Source organism: Eleutherodactylus coqui, chromosome 9, assembly GCF_035609145.1.
Source record: "Eleutherodactylus coqui strain aEleCoq1 chromosome 9, aEleCoq1.hap1, whole genome shotgun sequence".
Taxonomy (NCBI): Eukaryota; Metazoa; Chordata; class Amphibia; order Anura; family Eleutherodactylidae; genus Eleutherodactylus; species Eleutherodactylus coqui.
Genome location: NC_089845.1, coordinates 151,484,590 through 151,505,972, shown reverse-complemented (window position 1 = coordinate 151,505,972; position 21,383 = coordinate 151,484,590). Strand labels below are relative to the sequence as shown.

General features: G+C 42.5%; 1 protein-coding gene across 1 annotated transcript; it reads right to left on the bottom strand.

Moving 5' to 3' along the window:
- Window positions 1-5,373: 5,373 nt before the first annotated feature.
- LOC136578521 (fucolectin-like) lies at window positions 5,374-19,427 on the bottom strand. Its single transcript, XM_066578647.1, has 4 exons — window positions 19,357-19,427; window positions 7,381-7,454; window positions 6,761-7,043; window positions 5,374-5,692 (listed from the first exon to the last, which is right to left on the bottom strand). The coding sequence occupies exons 2-4, from the start codon at window positions 7,451-7,453 to the stop codon at window positions 5,524-5,526; spliced, it is 525 nt and encodes a 174-aa protein (XP_066434744.1). The 5' UTR covers window position 7,454; window positions 19,357-19,427; the 3' UTR covers window positions 5,374-5,523.
- Between the last annotated feature and the right edge of the window lie 1,956 nt (window positions 19,428-21,383).

The following is a 21,383-nucleotide window of genomic DNA, read 5'->3' as shown; positions in this document are numbered from 1 at the left end:
TATGGACTTTTAACACAGGACTAAAAAGTAATGATGTGTGACTACTGCTTATCCCATAAATTCCTTCCCTTACAGGTTGCCTACTGTACAGTACACGCTATTCAAATGTCTTTTATTGCATTCATGTGTTTTTGCAGAAATTGTCTGACTTTGGGGAGAAAAATAATGTAAGAACCCCATAGCTAGCTGGGACCTAAGACTCTGTCTTAACCCAACGTAATCCCTGAAAATACTTGCAAGTACTCTAATTCCTAAATTAATGTGCTGTCATGCATCCCAGTAGGCATACTTCTGCATCCCCCGAATCTCAGTACACACTGTAGATGGCTATGTTTTAAATAGGGGGGAACTGTAGTGGCCCGGAAGTCCTACAGGACAGTCACCCAGTCACCAGTCCTGTAACACCTCCTGTGCTCCTACGAGACATAGAACGTGCTCGTTTAGAGCAATTACTCAAACGGGTATTGCTTTTTTCGAGTAACTGCCTACTCGGGCGAAAAGATTCGGGGGCGCTGGGGGCTAGCAGGGGGGGAACAGGAGGGGGCTCTCTCTCCTCCCTCCTCCCCCCCTCCTCCCCCTGCTCCCCCCCAGCGCCCCCGAATCTTTTCGACTGATTAGGTAGTTACTCAAAAAAAGCGATACTCATTTGAGTAATTGCTCTAAACGAGCACGTTCGCTCATCTCTAATCCCTAGCAATACTATTGTTAATATTTTCAATTTCTGTATCGAATTCGAGAAGCATGGTGCTGTCCAGTTGTATAAGAAGCTCCATGAACCCCACAGAGCAAGTATTGAACAGCTCCTCCCATTGTCTCTTAAAATCCTCATCATAGCAAATGATGGAAAGATATGGAGAGGTAATCCCCTAGGGGTCAATTCTTTTAAGACATATCTCTCCAGAGAAGCTCTGTTCCACACGGTTTTAGTTCTTCTATGTAGTAACACCTTCAGTTTATCAATCAATTTCCCAACACCTCTCCGGTGCTGATCTAAAACCAAGATGAAGTCATCCTTGAAAACCTGGTCTAAGCGTGACATCCAGGACTCATCACCAGACTTTAAATCCTTAGCGCCTCCAAAACCCGTAACTGTAAAAAATAGAAAAATCAATATGAACACATACAAAAACTTGCAAGATTTACTGATAAAGGGTCCAGGAATGTAGCGAGAAGCAGTATGTGGGGGTCGTCTACAGTTGACTTGGATTTATCCACATATTTGTAGTCCGGCACTCACTGGAATTCTGGAATAATAGTTCCAGATTATTGAATACTCTCTACCCAGACATTTTGTGGATCTCACAGAACCCAGATAGAAAAGTTAGATTTCTGCAAAACTCTGCTTGTAGTTCCATCTCAGACAGATAAGCAAATGATTACAGTTGCAGCATCATTAGATGAAAGGTTTTGCCGCCTGAGGTTATAAAGGTGCTTCACCTGTTGCCATATAAACCCCCCAGTGACCAAGCTTTTTTTCATTTTCAATTTTTGGTGCACTGGAGATGCACCCCCCCCCCCCCCCCCCCCGCGCTGTTAACCCCTTCCCTGCCGGGCTCTCGCGACATAATCTCAAAGAGCCCGGCCTGTCGCCATGGCAACAGGATGCCAGACACTGGCGTCCTGTGTTGCCAGAGCCTATGATCGCTGTATAAGCGATAAGGCATAGCAGGGCAATAGCCCTGCCATGCCTTATCACAGCGATCATAAGTGGTATGCTGCAAGTCCCTCAAAGGGACTCAAATAGTGTAAAAAAAAGCAAATAAAAATGTAAAAAAAATGTTTAAATGGCACATATTTGGTATTGACGCATCTGTAATGATATGTACAAAAAGCTGAACATGCTTTTTATTTTGTATGGCAAAAGGCGTAAAAAAACCCGCTAAAAAACTGAGGCAAAATGCTAACTTTTAGCATTTTGCCTCCCAAAAAATGCAATAAAAGTGATCAAAAATGCCGTATATTCCCCCAAATGGAACCAATAAAAACTACCGCTCATCTCGCAAACAATAAGCCCTCATAGAGCTCCGTACATAGAAAAATAAAAAAGTTACAGGACTTTGAATGCAGCGATATAGAAAAAAAAGATTTCCAAAAAAAGGGTTTTTACTCCAAAAAAGTGGAAAAACCTAAAAAAAATAGGAATTTTGGTATCGCTGTAATCCTACCGACCCGCAGAAAAAAATGGATTGTGTCATTTATGCTGCATGATTAACGCTGTAAAAAAAAACAACCAAAATCTATGGCAGAATTGATGCATTTTCTCTCCCTATTATCATAAAAAAAATAAAAAAAGTTTTACAATATAGTCAATGTACCCAAAAATGGGACCATCAAAAACTACAGCTCGCCACGCAAAAAACAAGCCCTTATACGGCCGCGTCGACGGAAAAAAAAAAAAGTTATGGCTTTTGAAAATGGAGGCGAAAATCCCCCAAAAATCGTTGCATCCTTAAGCCCAAAATAGGCCATGTCATTAAGGGGTTAATGAGGGCTTGTTTTTTTGCGGGATGAGTTGTATTTTTCATTGGTACTATGTAACGTACCATATAATGTACTGAAAATTGTTTTTTAAATTCTAAGGAGGAGTAAAAAGAAAAGACAAAACAACATTCTGCCATCTTTCGATGCGTCTTGTTTCTATGGGCCACAAAGTGCAACAAAATTGACATGATAACTTTATTCTATGGGTCAGTACTACAATACCAAACATATAGTTTTTTTTCCCTATACTACTTGTATTTTTTAAGATATTTCATTTTTAAAAATTATTTTCTACCAACTTCATAGGAATTATAGGATTGTATGATGCTCAGATACCAGCGGCCAGGTCAGGTAGTACTTCTGTATCTGCTGACACTGACATTGTCCTTCTCCCATCTTCCCTCAGATTTGCAGGCAATGCTGGAGGTGGAGGGAGCTTCTCACTTACCTCCTCTGCAGACTGTGTGTGACTTGCAGGATGAAGGACCTGTGATGGTCATGTGACTGTTATGCTTCATCCACTGTACCCTCAGTAATTGTACTGATAAGAAAGGCCAGTATGGTCAGTGCAGTTGGTACTCTCTAGTGAGAGCTGGCCCACTGACTGACTGGCCCACAGGCAATCTGCCCAGCAGATTACCCGTCTGGGCCAGGTACATCCCTTTCTAGTGTATGACTGAGGAGGTAAGGAGAGAATGGCACATTCCTCCTGCCATCCAGGACTGTGGGACAGCGTTCCCAAACTGAAACTATCCCGAAGAATTCAGGATGGTTGGGAGGCTTGTGTGATGTCGAGAATTACCAAGCAAGACCTGGAGAGTGTTACAGACAGTGGTTGGTGATCAAACCTGACAAACAGTGGTTGTTTCAGAGTAGTGAGGCTGGCCATGAAAGAGGAGAGTCTACAGAACTCTGTGTGGGCTGAAGTAGTAGCGTACTGTCAGCTTTGAGAGGTGGTCAGTTATGTGGTGTCAGCTGGGAGTGGGAGACACGACAGCTTAGAGGGAGCCAAGGTGGGTTGGGTGGTGCTGGTCCAAATCTAGGGGTGGCTACAGCTGGGACTTATAAAGGGCTGTATGGAGCTTCAGCCTGAGAGAAGAGGACCATCAGCATGCAGAGGAAGTTTGGCTGCTTTGTGGCCTCTAGTGTGGCCTAGACAGTTCAGTCCTGTGTTGCAGTAGTGCAACGTCCCATAGGGACACCCCAGACACTTGACAAACGTGGGGAGCTGGGAGGGCTAAGTGTTGGCTTGTCACGGCAGCACTTACTAGACTGCTTTTCCCAGAGCGATGACACGTAGCCAAGGCCAGAGCAGGATTGCAGGCCACCATGGACATCCCTAGGATAGGGAATGCCAATAAACAGGATGAAGGGGGTAGTAGTTATCACGGGTGATGTCACTGTTCCTACACAGTGGTATGCTACACGGCAGAGAATAAACACAATAAAGAGAGGGGTGCATAGTACCTCGGGTCCCCAGGAAGAGTTAGGGCCCTGTATAACTTGTAATAAACTTTGGCAAAACAATTATTTAAGGCAATTCAGGTACAATTCTTCACAGTGGAGGTAGAACAGAGATCAGAGGTCAGGGAAGATACACAGGATGAAACCAGTCCTACAGTACATGTTATCTGTCAGGAACCGCTCCTGAACTGGGAGCATTCCAGAGGAGGAAGGGGGTAGGGGTCACTCCAAACACACTCTGGCAGCAATTATTTACTTCAAGGATTAGCACCCCGCACTGGAGGTGTGTGGGCATGACTTAGTAGTGTACTTCTACAAGGTGATTCTGGCGTTGGATGGCCGTATAGGAAAAAAACTTGTGGGATTGAATTAGTACCTCTGCAGTGGGTCTCTCTATACAGAATTACTTACGAGTGCTCTCTCTTAGGCTTGGGCTCACTCCATTCACATCCAAACTTCAAACACTATGGGATACCTCTCCTTCTCTTCCATCATGACCACAAGGAAGCTGAAGGTGCTTCCATGTGGCTCTGTGTTGTAGACTTTCTCTGAAGACAAGATGGAAGCTCCTTTCCCGCTCTCAATCACTCCTATTTATACCCTCACTCATACCACATGGCATGACAAACTGATACAGTTACATGCATGCAATGATTTTTTTAAAGTTAACCTCTCAAGCGCCACAGCTGTGCAACACACACACTGGATATGACAAGACAGGTTCTGCACAGTGCATCCACATAAGACAAACGTGTATGACATTTATGGAGGAGACCAAGATGGTGTACTGGTCCACTACAGTAGCATTCATCTCTATGACACTGCCAAGGATAGCGGAGTACTCCACGTGGCTTCTTCGATAATGCCCTAGAAATAAATGGAGCAGAAGCAGACGGAGAGGACACAAACCCCAGCTTTTGGACCCCCACCAGTCAGACACCTATTCCTATCCTAAGGATTGGGGAAAGTTTAAGACTTGGGACAGGCCCTTTAAATCTAGTTTCTAGGACTTTGAAAAGCCACCTCTGCTGGACATATTCAGAAAGTCATGCTACTGACCCAGAATGCCCTATGTAAAAATGTCGTCAAACTGTGTTTTCAACCCACGTAATTTTACTGCAGTTTTTCCAGGCTTGTTCTTAAAAGAACAGTTACAGGAAATGTACCAAGAACTCATCGAAAACAGCCTTGTATTACACTGGAAAACAGGACAGTCACACCCACAGTAATAAACTGAGTTGTTGAGTTTGGGAGAAGCATCATTACCATCCAGGAGTTTAGCAATCCTGGGTGACAACCTCTGTGGAAATTATAAAGCTAGCCATATTGGTTGTCACCAGCTTTACCAGAAACTGATATAATAGCAAAGCCAAAATAGAATTTATTATCTTCACTATGACTGATGATTTAAAACTTAAGACACGCACGTTGAAAGCAAGAGAAAGCTTTTATTTTTGACTCTTAGCAAATAAAGAAGTTTTAGTTGAGGACATGCTATTTCCAACTTTTGAGCAACTAATTATACAAAGGGAAAAAATGCTAATACAGAGATGGAGATGCAGAAGAAGCATGTGCAGTTTAATAGCAGGTTTGAAAAGGCTTGCCGATGGGTTTTCCATAAACCTCGACTTCGCACAGCGTCAACCACTCTGGGCGATCTGGCATCACCACGCTGATGTACTGACCTTCCATCTCCTTACAGCAGTACGTCAAGGTGCCGTTTGAAAGAGCAGTGACCTTAGCGCACCTGGAGGAGAAAAACAATAAGCCATTTGATAATCAGCTGCTCATTCTTCCACACTCATCATGTTTAGGGTGACTTGGAACATAAAACACGTACAAATTCTACAACTTCAAGATTGATTGAATGAAGAAGAACTGCAAAGGTGGTCAAACACATGTGATTGTCTTAAGAACTGTATATTTTGTTGAATTTATCACATGGACCAAAGGACAGTATATAAAGTATAGATTAGATTAGGAAATGTGGCTGTTACCCTATGAAAACTGAACTAATGTGTGCAATATAGGCACTAGATCAGCCTTGAAAGGCTAGACTAGAAGAGAAGAACTTTCATAGCTGGGATGTAGATGCATCTTGGGACCTATGAAGGGAAATATTAAATAAGGATAGCAAGGAAAAAAAGAAAAACGGATCATTCACCAAATTATGTAAAATCTTCCACATATAACTTACAAGATGTTTCAGCTACTAGAGGAGACAATTCGGTATATAGGATGAAGGTACAAATCAAAAAGAATTATTACGAATATATCGAATGATTCATGACTATGAGGCCAAAACAATAAAAAAAGGACATTGAGGAGAAACACATGATGGGACATTGTGGAGAAATACAAGACAAGACATTGTGGAGGAACAGAAGATGGGACATTTTGGAGAAGCAGAAGATGGGGAGGAACACAAGACAAAAAAACAGGACATTGTGGACGAACACAAGATGGGAAATTATGAAGGAAGACAGTATGGGACATTGCGAAGAAATGCAAGACAGGATATTTTGCAAAATGCAAGATGGGATTGTGAAGAAACACAAGATGGAATATTCTGGAGGAACCCAAGATGGGACATTGTGGAGGAACACAAGACAAGAGAATGTGGAGGAACACAAGATGGGATATTGTGAAGGAACACAAAACACAATAAGATGGTACATTGTGGAGGAACACAAGACCGGATGTTGTGGAGAAACACAACACAGGACATTGTGGAGTAACACAATATAGGACTATATATTTATATGGTCCCCAGGAGTTAAAAATAAGTATATAGTGTCAAATATTAATAACTTACACTGGGTTGTTGTTATCTTTAGAGTTTCCAATCCGGATCTCGGCTCCCAGCAGTCGTTCCGGACAACAGTCTAGCCTGTTTGTTATGATAACAGTTGTTATCTTGTAGACCTCCTTCAGGTCCACTTTCCACCAGGAAATTGTCCCATAATGGTTGTGAGCACATGATCCCTTGTAGTAATCAGTGTTTTTGTTACCATCTATGGCATTACTGGCATGTCCCATGTTATCACTCATATATTGGGAATCCTGGGAGGCTTCTCCCCTTCTTGCTAGATTTATGGCTGAGGAAGTAACAACAGAAGAGTTTTAAATCATGTAGAGTTGAAATGTGAGCAGTGTCGTTCTTTGTTTTCATTCTGTCCATTTCTTCCCATAAAATCCAATAAGAGTCAGATGGAGGAGGGACTGAGAAATCAAAGCATGACAGTGCAATCCATTGAAGACATAGTGTCATATAGTGCCAAAATAACAGAGCTCTGTACCACAATGTAAGTTTAGCGGTAGTTTGGTGCAGGGCATGGAGGCTTCTGGGCCTCTAACTCCTTTGGCCATGCTATAACCCAGCCTTGGGTTCCTATGTGTGGCACAGATATATTACAGATGTACATCTTATCTCACCTCCAGGTTCAGGCAAACATCCCAGAGTTAGAGCCAGAAATCCGAGCAAAATCAGAGACGTCAGAAGAGTCATTCTGGAGAAAAAAAAAGGGGTACAGAGAGTTGGAGTGGCAGTCGTAGTGGCTGTAGTAGTTGTAGTAGTATTAGTAGTAGTAATACTTGTAGTGATGGTAGCATTAGTATTAGCAGGAGTAATACTTGTAGTAGTAGTATTAGATTTAGTATTAGCTGCATTAGCATTAGAAGTAGTGGTGGCAGTAGTAGCAGTAATGCCTGTAGTGATAGTAGTATTTGTATAAGCAGTAGTAACACTTCTATCGTAGCCGTATTAGATTTAGTAGCAGCAGTGGTGGTATTAGACGTGGTGGCAGTAGTAGTGCTAGTAGTAGTAGTTTTTGGTAGTGACAGCAATTGTAGCACTAGTAGTATTAGTAGTAGTCATGGTAGTTGTAGTATTAGAATTAGTGGTACTTGCACTACTTCCCTTTTTTTTATTTGAGGATGCAAATAGGTTAAGATTAGAGATGAGCGAGCATACTCGTCCGAGCTTGATACTCGTTTGAGTATTAGGGTGTTCGAGATGCTCGTTACTCGTAACGAGTACCACGCGGTGTTCGGGTTACTTTCATTTTCTTCCCTGAGAAATTTGCGCGCTTTTCTGGCCAATAGAAAGACAGGGAAGGCATTACAACTTCCCCCTGCAACGTTCAAGCCCTATACCACCCCCCTGCAGTGAGTGGCTGGCGAGATTAGGTGTCACCCGAGTATTAAAATGTGCCCCTCCCGCGGCTCGCCACAGATGCATTCTGACATTAGTTCAGGGAAAGTGGTATCTTGGTGGAGCTGCTATAGGGAGAGCGTTAGGAGTATTTTAGGTTTCAAGAACCCCAACGGTCCTTCTTAAGGCCATAGAAATCGCAGATCGCACCTATGTGCGATCTGCGATTTCTGTTCTCTTCTCTATATGCGCTCAATGGGGCCAGCGGCAGCAGCGCCGACCCCATTGAGAACATATAGAAGACAAATCATTCTTCTCTGCCACAGCTGTAACAGCTGTGGCAGAGAAGAACGATGTTTGCCCATTGAATTCAATGGAGCCAGCAATACAGCAGGTTCCACTGAAAGCAATGGGCTGCCAGCGTGCGCGGGGATGAATTGTCAGGAAGGGCTTAAATATATAAGCCCTTCCCTGCAATTCATCCAGAAATGTGTTACAATAAAAATATATACCGGCGTATAAGGCGACGGGACAATGATGTCATTGAATGGCTGTGATTGGCTGAAGGCACGTGTGTTTCTGGAGGTGGGGATTTCAACCACTGTGTCCAGAAAGCAATGCTCTGCCGGGGACCAGAAGGGAGCGACAGCCTGCAGGAGCACCGCAGAACGTCAGAAGAAGTGAGTAATGATTTTTATTCTTTGCTCCACTGTATTGCCGGCGTATAAGGTGACAGTTGGGGGGTCGCCTTATACGCCCCGTCGCCTTATACGCCGGTATATATTTTTATTGTAACACATTTCTGGATGAATTGCAGGGAAGGGCTTATATATTTAACCCCTTCCCGACCATTCATCCTGCGATCGCCGGCAGCCCATTGCTTTCAGTGGAACCTGCTGTATTGCTGGCTCCATTGAATTCAATGGGCAAACATCGTTCTTCTCTGCCACAGCTGTTACAGCTATGGCAGAGGAGAACGATCTTTACGCTGACAGTGCGGGGGGGGGGGCACTCTTGCCGCTATTGTGTCTTAATAGTGGGACCTGGGAACTTGAGATGCAGCCCAACATGTAGCCCCTAGCCTGCCCTATCCGTTGCTGTGTCGTTCCCATCACTTTCTTGAATTGCCCAGATTTTCACAAACGAAAACCTTAGCGAGCATCGGCGATATACAAAAATGCTCGGGTCGCCCATTGACTTCAATGGGGTTCGTTACTCGAAACGAACCCTCGAGCATTGCGAAAATCTCGTCCCGAGTAACGAGCACCCGAGCATTTTGGTGCTCGCTCATCTCTAGTTAAGATCTCAGGATGCAGTAGCGGCTCAATGTGTTATCCAGAAACATATAATTGCCAGAATCCCATCCTAGTCCAGGGATGGTGACACCTTCCTATTTTCCCTCCTGAGGTCAGTGACTGCATTGTAGATGACTCTCTGACTGTCTCATTTTGATAACTTGGCCATCTCCCTTCTCTGTTTCAGCAATGGCTATGAAAGAGGCTTCCTGCAGACGGGACTCGACCTGAGCGCCTGCAGAGAGCAGCGCGTACTCACTCGCGCCCCGCAGCTCCGGATATTTCATGTGCCGGCTGCCGGGCAGCCGGCGCATGCGCACACCGGAGCCGGCGGTGGGTGAGTGACGTTTCTGTGCGGGGCTCTTTGTTAACGCAATCCTATGCAGGCTTGCCGCGGCGGAAATCCGCCCATCTGCAGGCGGCCAGAGAAGGGGGCTGGTTCAGTTATTGAGGTGCTGACACCTCTAGACCCAAATTGGATTCTGGTAAGTATATGTGTCTGACAAACCTTGTTAACCCCTTGGCTAGATTCGCCATGCATGTACACTGGATTTCCTGATGGCCACTTAAATGTTCCAGATGGTCCCCTGTGATGAGATGGCAGGGTACCCTTTGTGTGTTGCGGCAGCTTAAGGCTTGTACAGGCCTCGTTGGTTGACATGTATTTCTGCTTATTAAGATGTGCCTGTGACCTGAGCCACTTCTTAATATAATGCCTTCAGGAATATAATATACTGTAATGCTGAGGTATTGCTGTATATTGTATAAGCAAACAAGGAATCGCAATTTTAAGTCCCCTTAAGGGACTAAAAAGAAATAATAATTACAAAAAATAGTAAATATTAAAATTATTATTAAAACAAGGGATGCATTACTGTGTAGGAGACATAACTGGAGGCCTTATTACCAAATCAGGCACAAAGTTGGCCAAGTTGTATATATATACATATTTTAATTAGATACCTGGTGGAGGCTTATGGTCGCGTACTGCCGGCAATGTATGTATATACAAATATATGTGTTATACTCTGTATGCTTGAAAAAGGCTCATTTGAGAGCTGAAATGCGTTGCATTACTTTTTTGAATAAAGCTCTTGCAACAGGATCGTATGGTGTTATTCATAACTTCATCTCTGCCTGACCCGGAGTGGATACTACGAGGGGTGCATTCATCTGAGGCACCCCTGTGAAGTAAGTTCTCCACTCTTTACATGTTTTCTTTGTGCTACCTGGAGCGCTGGGATTTTTTTAGGCCTTGACCTACTTTGTATCATTTCCTGGAATAGGTACACTGTTAAGGATACAGTGTGTAATACTACCAAGAGTGTAGTGTTAAGTGTTCCGGCACAATACAGGCTTTTTTTATTGCAACTAGACAGCACTTTAAACCTCTGTCAAAGATTGTTAGCCTAAGGTGAGTTACAATGGGGAACTCACAGGAAAATGGCGATAAGAACGGTGCCTGGAAGACTGCTAAACACCAGGCTGAGGGAAGAAAAGTTAAAAATGCAGTACAAGGATGTCAAGCAATGCTAAAAAGAGATAGTATGAATCAAGAAGGATGCTTGGACAGTTGTGCAAGTGGAAATCGGCCATGTGTTTGCTTCTGAGAGACGTTAGCAGCATTAGGTGACACGTCAAACCGCAGTGCATAAAACTTTCTTACTTGTGTCTGTACACTGTTGGCCGTACTGCGTAATTAAGACTCAATCTTTACTTACAAAACCTAGCTTTTCAGTCTGTGTAAGAATGAATAACTGTTTGTGTAGTGTGGATTTGCAGTTTGTAATAGGGGGAAGCTTTATTATATATAGTCTTGATTAGAGAAGGTTAATACAGTCTTGCTTCTCCGAGACTCGGAGATAAAGTGAATTCTGAAGGGAGGGGCTGTCAGCTTAGGAGAAACTTATACAGTGGATCAAAAAGACTGCTGCATAGAATTACAGAACAATAAATGAGATGCAGAAATAAACTTGTTTTATAGGTGGTTTGCGGAAGTGAAATGTTGAATAGCAGATTGTGATGAAAAAAAAATGAAGTGAATTAAAGTGTCTCAGCAAGTATGTGCAGAAGGTTATAAGAAAGTTGAATTGAAAGGATGTTTATCTACAGTTGTTTTAAAGTTGTCTGTGCAATGTGAATTGAAAATGTGCGGTTTTTGCTGCAAAACAGAATTAGAGAGTAATACTTGTCAATTCTGACCATAAATAATGTGGATCTGTTATTTTTGTGAATTTTTTGTGTGTGAATGGCTGCTGTAAGTGTTGTATATGAGATATATACTATTGGTCTGTTAAACTTATAGTGTGAAAAAGACGCTCAAACAGGGAGCCAAACCACAGATTGACTGGATACAGCTACCAAAGGTAGGCGTTGTGGAGATTAAAATGCCAAGACAAAAACTACGGCAAAGAGATTGTCAAATGAAGTTTTATATATATATATATATATCTATATATATATATTGTACCAGAAGTCATAGAAAATAGTAGAGGCACACATTTTATTAGCCCTCTACTACTGCTCAGACCTGCATCTAATTGTAAGACTGAGTTGAGCTCCATATGAAGTTTTGTTTTGTAGGGCCCCTGTAAAAGGTCTATACTTTCTTCAGTCCCAGCATTAGGACCTCACTTCCCATGTGAGTGCCTTATATCAGAAGTTAACTGTCACTTATAAATGTGTATTTTCCTCGATTCCAGATCCAGACTCAAGAGAGGAGTCGCATAGTCTTGCTTACAAGTGATTGTGTAATTCTCAAAAGGACATATTGAAAAAAAAGTTTAGAACCGAGTTTTGATCAACCATACCAGATCCACTTGACAGCTGCCACTTCAGTCAAATTGGATAATAATGTGCTTGAAAAGGACTACTGTTGATAGCCGAAACGCGTTGCACTCCAGCACTTTGTTTTTCATGTACATCACCCAGTGGGTCTCTTGTTAGAGACCCACTCTGTTCTTTTACAAATAAAGTGGAACCTCCATATCTACACCCTGGATGTGGACCCAGCATGATTTGTATTTACAAGGCGTTCCTGGATACCCAGAGGGGAGAGAGTATTTCTGCATCCAGCTGATCTCCCTCCCATCTGCCGGGTGTGTTTATTTCTATCTTCCTGACCCAGTGCCCGAGTGCATGAATGGTATTTATTGATCTCAATGGGGAAGGTATTGCTGTGCTGGGGGAGAAGATGGCTAGAAGGTTGGAGGAGTATTTAAACTAGGAACTGGGGGAGGTTAACGAAAGAGATATAGGAGAAGACAGTGTAGGCAGTGACCTGGGACTAAGTAATGAAAATGGAAGTGGAGCAGTGGGAGTGGTTAGTAGAGTTAGAACTGGCAGAAGAGTTAGAAGGCATACACGTAATATAAAAAAATAACCAAAACCTTCTAAACTCTATGGTGACTAATGCTTGAAGTCTGACCAATAAAGTAGACATACTAGAAGTAATAATGTCTGAGGAAAACTACGACATAGTGGGAATAACTAAAATCTGGTTGAATGAAAGCTGTGACTGGGCGGTCAACTTACTGGCTTACAGTCTGTTCAGAAGGGATGGTAAAAAAAACATACAGGGGGAGGAGTTTGTCTCTCTGCAAAATCCTGTTTAAAGCCCACATTACGGAAAGATATATAGGACAGAGATGAACATGTGGAGTCTCTATGTATAGAAATACATGGAGGGGAAAACAACAATATAATTCTCATAGGGGTTTTCTATGGACCACCAAATACTACAGAAACTACTGAAAATCTACTATTGAAGTAATTAGATAAAGCAGCAAATCACAATGAGGTAATTATTACAGGGGACTTTAACTATCCAGATGTAAACTGGAAAGCCGAAACCTGCAGATTTCAGAGCGTTAACAACTTTCTCTTGATTACTACAGATAATTACCTCACCCAATTTTTACAAGACTGAACTAGAAGGATGGCCATTTTGGAAGTAATATTAACCAACAGACCAGACAGAATAACAGGGGTGCAGGTTGAGAGGAACCTAGGAAATAGCGAACATAATAATACATTTCAACTTGTCTTTCAGAAGAGAGTTTTATGAAAATACTAAACTTTAGTAAAGACAAGTTCAATCAGCTTAGTGATGCCCTCAACCTGATTGACTGGGATAATGTCCTCAAAAATAAGAGTTCAAACAATAAATGGAAAATGTTTAAAAACATCCCAATTACTTAATGTGAGAGGTTCATACTTAGAGGAATAAAAGGGTTAGGAGTAGGAGATAACCAATGTGGCTCAGTAAAGATGTAAAGTGGGCAATAAACATCAAAAAGAAAGACTTTACACTACTAAAACAAGAAGGCAGCAAAGAAGCACTAAAAACCTATAGGGAAAAAATTAATGATTAGAGATGAGCGAACATACTCGTTTCGAGTAATTACGCGATCGAGCACCGCGATTTTCGAGTACTTCCATACTCGGGTGAAAAGATTTGGGGGCGCCGGGGGGCAGGGGGAGGCGTGGCGGAGTGGGGGGTAGCAGCAGGGAACAGGGGGGAGCCCTCTCTCTCTCCCTCTCCCCCCCCACTCCCCGCTGCAACTCCCCACTCACCCACGCCGCCCCCCGAATCTTTTTGCCCGAGTACAGAAGTACTCGAAAATCGCGGCACTCGGGCAAAAAAGGGGCGTGGCCGAGTAGGTTCGCTCATCTCTATTAATGATATAAAAATCAAATAAAAGCAGCAAAGATAGAGACAGAGAGACTTGTTGCCAAAGAGAGTAAAACTAAGCCTAAACTGTTCTTCAACTATATAAATAATAAAAAGATTAATACTGAAATTCTTGTCCCTTTAATAAATAATGTAGGAAAAATTGTTGAGGGTGATGAAGAGAAAGCAAATCTATTAAATAGTTTTTTTCTCCAGTGTATTCACAGGGGAAAATGAAATGTCAGGTGAGATGCAGAGTGATAATGTAAACTCTCTTCACTAAATGTCACTAGTCTAATCCAGGAAGAAGTGCAGAATCGTCTTTAAAAAATTAAAATAGAGAAATCACCAGGTACCAATGGCATACACCCCCAGGTTCTAAGAAAATTAGGTAATATGATATACAGACTGTTGTTTCTAATATTCAAGGACTCAATGGTGAGAATGTCTTTTCCATTGGATTAGAGCATAGCCAGTGTGGTGCTCATATTCAAAAAGGGGTGAAAACGTGAACCTGGAAATTTCATTACTTCTAATGAGGGAAAAATATTTGAAGGGGTCTTGTGTATCTGGACTCTTCCAAGATGTTTGATACTGTGCCACATAAAAGGTTGGTATATAAAATGAGAATGCTTGGTTTGGGTGAGAATGTGTGTAAGTAAGTGGCCCAGTAAAAGAAAGATGAGGGTGTTTATTAATGGTACATGCTGTCATTGGTGCATTGTTACTAGTGGGGTACCACAAGGGTAAGTTTTGCGCCCTAGTCTTTATAATATATTTATAAAGGACCTAGTAGAAGGATTGTGCAGTAAAATAGCCGTATTTGCTGGTGACAGAAAACTATGTAAAGAAATTAACACCAGAGAGGATGCATGGCAGTTGCAAGAGGATCTGGATAAATTGGGGTCTTGGGCGGAAAAGTGGCAAATAAGGTTTAACACTGATGATTGTAAGGTTATGCACATGGGCAGAGGAAATACATGTCACCATTACACACTAAATGGGAAACCACTGGGCAAAACTCATATGGAAAAAGACTTGGGGATTTTAGTTAACTGCAAGCTTAACTGGAGCAACCAGTGTCAGGTAGCTGCTGCCAAGGAAAATAGGATCATGGGGTGCATCAAAGGAGATCTAGGGACACATGACAAGAACATTTGTTCTTCCTCTTTACTGGTCACTGGTCAGACCACATATGGAATATTCTATACAACTTTGGGTACCATTACTTAAGGAGGACATATCAGAGCCTGAGCAGGCACAAGGGCCGGCAACTAAAGTAATAAATGGAATGGGCGGACTATAATACCCAGAGAGATTATCAAAATTCAGGTTATTTAGTTTAGAAAAAAGATGTCCGAGGGTCGACCCAATAACTATGCATAAATATATCAGAGGACAATACAGAGATGTCCCCCATCATCTATTTATACCCAGGACTGTGACTGTAACAAGGGGGCGCCCTCTACGTCTAGAGGAAAGAAGGTTTCTACACCGACGTAGAAGGGGGTTCTTTACTATAAGAGCAGTGAGACTATGGAACTCTCTGCCTGAGGACGTGGTGATGGCAAATTAGATAAAAGAGTACAAGTGGCCTGGACGCCTATCTTGAGTGTTACAATGTTACATGTTATATCACTAGTTACTTCAGAAGGTTGTTGATTTGGGGATTATTCCAATTGACAAATTGGGGTCAGGAAGGATTTTTTTCCCTAAATGGGGAAAATTGGCTTCTATTTTATTGGGGTTTTTTTTTTTTTATTTCCTTTCCCCTGGATCAACATTGGGGAGTAATAGGCTGAACGTGTCTTTTTCAGACTTACATACTATGTTACTACGTACTATATGTAATCTATATATCTAAAGATGAAAGCCCTCACTGACTCACTGACTGACTGACTCACTGACTGACTGACTCGCCAAAAGTTCTCCAACTTCCCTATGTCGTAGAAACATGAAATTGGGCACACACATAGATTATCTCCAAAATAGGAAAAGTAATTGGGTCCCAACTCGATTATTCAATTCTAGCGCAAAAGAATTGGCGTCGAAATTTTACGTACGTAATCTAAATCTGTCACTTTCCAATGTCATAGAAACTTAACATTTGGCCCGAGCATTGATTATGTCATAAATGGGAAAAGTTAATGGGTCCCAACTCGATTATTCAATTCTATGCGCAAAAGAATTAGCGTCGAAATTTTACGTACTGAATCTAATTCTCTCACTTCCCGGTGTTATAGAAACTCGAAATTTGGAAGGAGCATTGATTATGTCATAAATAGGAAAAGTTAATGGGTCCCAACTCGATTATTCAATTCTATGCGCAAAAGAATTAGCGTCCAAATTTTACGTACGGAATCTAATTATCTCACTTTCCGGTGTCATAGAAACGTGAAATTTGGCACGAGCATTGATTATGTCATAAGTAGGAAAAGTTCGTAGGTCCCAACTCGATTATTCAATTCTAGCGCAAAAGAATTGACGTAGAAATTTTACGTGCGGAATGTAATTTTTCCACTTTCCGGTGTCATAGAAACGCGAAATTTGGCACGAGCATTGATTATGTCATAAATAGGAAAAGCTAATGGGTCCCAACTCAATTATTCAATTCTATGCGCAAAAGAATTAGCGTCCAAATTTTACTTACGGAATCTAAATCTGTGACTTTCCAATGTCATAGAAACGTAAAATTTCGCCCGAGCTTTGATTATGTCATAAATGGGAAAAGTTAATGGGTCCCAACACGATTATTCAATTCTATGCGCAAAAGAATTAGCGTCCAAATTTTACGTACGGAATCGAATTCTCTCACTTCCCGGTGTTATAGAAACTCGAAATTTGGCATGAGCATTGATTATGTCATCTATAGGAAAAGTTAATGGGTCCCAACTCGATTATTCAATTCTATGCGCAAAAGAATTAGCGTCCAAATTTTAAGTACGGAATCTAATTTTCTCACTTTGCGGTGTCATAGAAACGTGAAATTTGGCACGAGCATTGATTATGTCATAAATAGGAAGAGCAAATGGGTCCCAACTAGATTATTCAATTCTAGCGCAAAAGAATTGGCGTTGAAATTTTACGTGCGGAATGTAATTTTCTCACTTTCCGGTGTCATAGAAACGGGAAATTTGGCACGAGCATTGATTATGTCAGAAGTAGGAAAAGCTGATGGGTCCCAACTCGATTATTCATTTCTATGCACAAAAGAATTAGCATCCAAATTTTACGTGCGGAATGTAATTTCTTCACTTTCCGGTGTCATAGAAACAGGAAATTTGGCACGAGCATTGATTATGTCATTAATAGGAAAAGCTAATGGGTCCCAACTCGATTATTCAATTCTATGCGCAAAAGAATTAGTATCCAAATTTTACGTACGGAATCTAATTTTCTCACTTCCCAATGTAATAGAAACGGGAAATTTGGCACGAGCATTGATTATGTCATAAATAGAAAAAGTTAATGTGTCCCAACTACATTATTCAATTCTAGCGCAAAAGAATTGGCGTCGAAATTTTACATGCGGAATGTAATTTCTTCACTTTCCAGTGTCATAGAAACAGGAAATTTGGCACAAGCATTGATTATGTCATAAATAGTAAAAGCAAATGGGTCCCAACTCCATTATTCAATTCTATGCGCAAAAGAATTGGCGTCGTAATTTTACGTGCGGAATGTAATTTTCTCACTTTCCGGTGTCATAGAAACGGGAAAATTGTCATGAGCATTGATTATGTCATAAGTAGGAAAAGCTAATGGGTCCCAATTCCATTATTCAATTCTATGCGCAAAAGAATTAGCATCCAAATTTTACGTGCGGAATGTAATTTTCTCACTTTCCGGTGTCATAGAAACGGGAAATTTGGCACGAGCATTGATTGTCATAAGTGGGAAAAGCTAATGGGTCCCAACTCGATTATTCAATTCTATGCGCAAAAGAATTAGCGTCCAAATTTTACGTGCAGAATGTAATTTCTTCACTTCCCGGTGTCATAGAAACAGGAAATTTGGCACGAGCATTGATTATGTCATAAATAGGAAAAGCTAATGGGTCCCAACTCCATTATTCAAGTCTAGTGCAAAAGAATTGGCATCGAAATTTTACGTACGGAATGTAATTTTTTCACTTTCCGGTGTCATAGAAACAGGAAATTTGGCACAAGCATTGATTATGTCATAAATACTAAAAGCTAATGGGTCCCAACTTCATTATTCAATTCTATGCGCAAAAGAATTAGCGTTCAAATTTTACGTACGGAATATAATTTTCTCACTTTCCGGTGTCATAGAAACGGGAAATTTGGCACGAGCATTGATTATGTAATAAGTAGGAAAAGCTAATGGGTCCCAACAAGATTATTCAATTTCCTGCGCAAAAGAATTAGCGTCCAAATTTTACGTGCGGAATGTAATTTTCTCACTTTCCGGTGTCATAGAAACGGGAATTTTGGCACGAGCATTGATTATGTTATAAATAGGAAAAGCTAATGGGCCCCAACTCGATTATTAAATTTCATGCGCAAAAGAATTAGCGTCCAAATTTTACGTGCGGAATGTAATTTTCTCACTTTTCGGTGTCATAGAAACGGGAAATTTGGCACGAGCATTGATTATGTCATAAATAGGGAAAGCTAATGGGTCCCAACTCCATTATTCAATTCTATGCGCAAAAGAATTAGCATCCAAATTTTACGTACATAATCTAATTTTCTCACTTTCCGGTGTCATAGAAACATGAAATTTGGCACAAGCATTGATTGTCATAAATAGGAAAAGTTAATAGGTCCCAACTAGATTATTCAATTCTAAGTGCAAAATAATTAGTGTCCAAATTTTATGTACGGAATCTAATTTTCTCTCTTCCTGATGTCATTTTATAAAAAGGAAGCATCGCATGGTTGCCTCCCCGTGGTATTTCCTGGGTAACGCAGAGAACTATGCAAAATGGTGAACATATGTTTTTCCTCAGTATCTCTAAAGCAACCATGACTTCATAAGATTTTCCGTGTGAACACCAGATAAACACCAGTACCAAATTAACTCGGGCGAAGCCGGGTATATCAGCTAGTTATATATATACAGCAGGTACAGTTATATATCTTCTGTATACAGTGATATGGACCATGCTGGTATAACCTGGGTATCTCCTACTCCAGTAAAAAGTAGATCTCTTGCATATTATTATATATGTTATCTGATTGCAAGTGACACCTGTGAATTATGGAGCTACCCTGCTTTCAGTGACTTATTCCTGCAGAGCGTTCTCGCAGTTGGACTGTACTCACATTTTAGGAGTCCTTTGGCCTCTGTGACTGGAGCGGCCTCAGTCCTGAATATTTATACAGTATTAAGTGCCAGTCCTCCTCCTTCTCTTTTCTTGCCTGCCATCTGTGGTTTTTCCAATGAATTCACCTCCCGTAGGAAACTTCCTTATAGCTTATAATATCAAACAAACTCACCTTCATGGGAAAGCGTCTTATTGGGAAATCACTAACCCATCATCATTGTCCCAAGATTGTCATTATACTTTTATGTTAAATAGGGGTAACGCCAGGCTCCTGGCACTCAGCCCCATTCTCAAGATTGGTAGAGATCACAGCAGGTCGGACCACCACTAATCAGAAACATTGACATAGCTGAGCTGAGTGTGTAGGGGGGAAGCAGCAGAGATAGTCACCATATCAACCAGGTCTCCCAACTCTTCTGAATCTATACCTGTATCAAGATGTAATGATGAAGCAGGGAGCCATCAGCCAGCCATCTTTCTGCAGCTCGGTAGGCGTGATGCAGTGACATCATTGTGTCTGTCAAGCCACAGAAAACACAGTGGACACCCGTGGAGTGATCCCCTCTGTGGGAGCGGGATAGGGGGTAATTTGCTATTTTAAGTGAAAGGCACTCAGTGCATCATAGTTTGTGGAGGCACTTCAGAGGCATCACTGGGGGCACATTTTCAGGAGGGCACCATACTGTGTAGGGACGTCACCGTGGGAACCATACTGTGTGGGGGCATAACTGACAACACTTTTTATTTGGGGGCAATAGGGAAACATCATACTTATGGGGGATAATCACTGAGTGTATCATGCTATGTGGAGGCATCGGTAAGGACAGCTTTTCTGTGTAGGGGCACTAGAGAAACATCATACTCTGGGAAGGCATCACTGGAGGCAGCTTTGTCTGTGTGGGAGCACTAACTGGGCATCTTTCTGTGGGTGGGGGAGCATCTGTTACGGCACTCTGCTCCCCCGAGCGCCAGATGGGGGTGCCCTGATCTTCCCGCACCCCACTGTCCCTGCCTACTTGCCTCGGCCCTGGCTAACCCCAGGCGGACAACTGGATGGCGGTCCTTGCCCTGGCTAGGGACCTGGCGACTGACAAGAAGCAAGCTACCTAATGGGGGGAACAGAGTGCCAACAGGGGAGGCAGATGGAACCGACCAACAAAACTACCAAGCTGGAGATGGAGCTCACAGGCAAACAGACAGAATACTGGATAGCAACTAGTGCTGACTGGGCCAGACTAAACTAGAGGCTAACAGAACCGACAAGAGCAGACAGAACAAAGGGAACCAGAGAGAACCAGAGGGAGCTGACCGGCAACTATGGACTGGCTGAGGCTAACCGCAGACAGACTGGCTAGGTGCAAGCAGAACCAATAACTGGCAGTGAGCTCACTTCACTGCCAGTCTTTTAACCACAAGGTTCCGCCCAGGGGCGGAGAGTGGGAGGAGGCAACTCCACCCACTGCTGTATAAGAAGAATGGAGGAGTGTGGGCGGCACCCTACGGGTGGACACGCCCACGCCGCCACCCACCGGCCGCCCCAAGCTGCTGGGATAACCTCGACACAGGGCTCCAGGCTGCCGGAGCGACGCGCGCTGACCGCGGGACCCCGTGCCGCGCTGTATGGTAACAGCATCACTAGAGACACTTTTTTCTGTGTGGGAGCACTAAGGGGAATCTTTACTGTTTGTGTGTCACTAATATGTAGGGGCAATACAGGGCCATCATACTGCTGTGATTGCACTAAGCAGGTATTATATTGTGGGGGGGGGGGGCACCAAAAGGAAGTACATGCTGTCAGGCGATTACTGCGGGGACATAGTTAGTGTGAGGGGGCACTATTGCAACACCCCAGAAGGGTGACTCTGGGCACCTGGCTAACAGGTAGAGCTGGGAGGGATAAGTGCTGGCTTGTCATGGCGGCACTTAGCAGGCTCTGGTCCCGGAGCGATGACACGTAGCCAAGGCCCGAGCAGGATCCCAGGCTAGCTTCGACACTCCTTTGGCAGGGAGTGCCAATAAATGGGA

Excerpts from the sequence above, each read along its gene's own strand:
- LOC136578521 (XM_066578647.1), bottom strand. The coding sequence starts at position 7,453 with ATGACTCTTCTGACGTCTCTGATTTTGCTCGGATTTCTGGCTCTAACT. Across the intron at positions 7,044-7,380 it reads ATGTTTGCCTGAACCTGGAG|CCATAAATCTAGCAAGAAGG; the intron begins GTGAGATAAGAT and ends TTACTTCCTCAG. Across the intron at positions 5,693-6,760 it reads AAAGATAACAACAACCCAGT|GTGCGCTAAGGTCACTGCTC; the intron begins GTAAGTTATTAA and ends TTTCTCCTCCAG.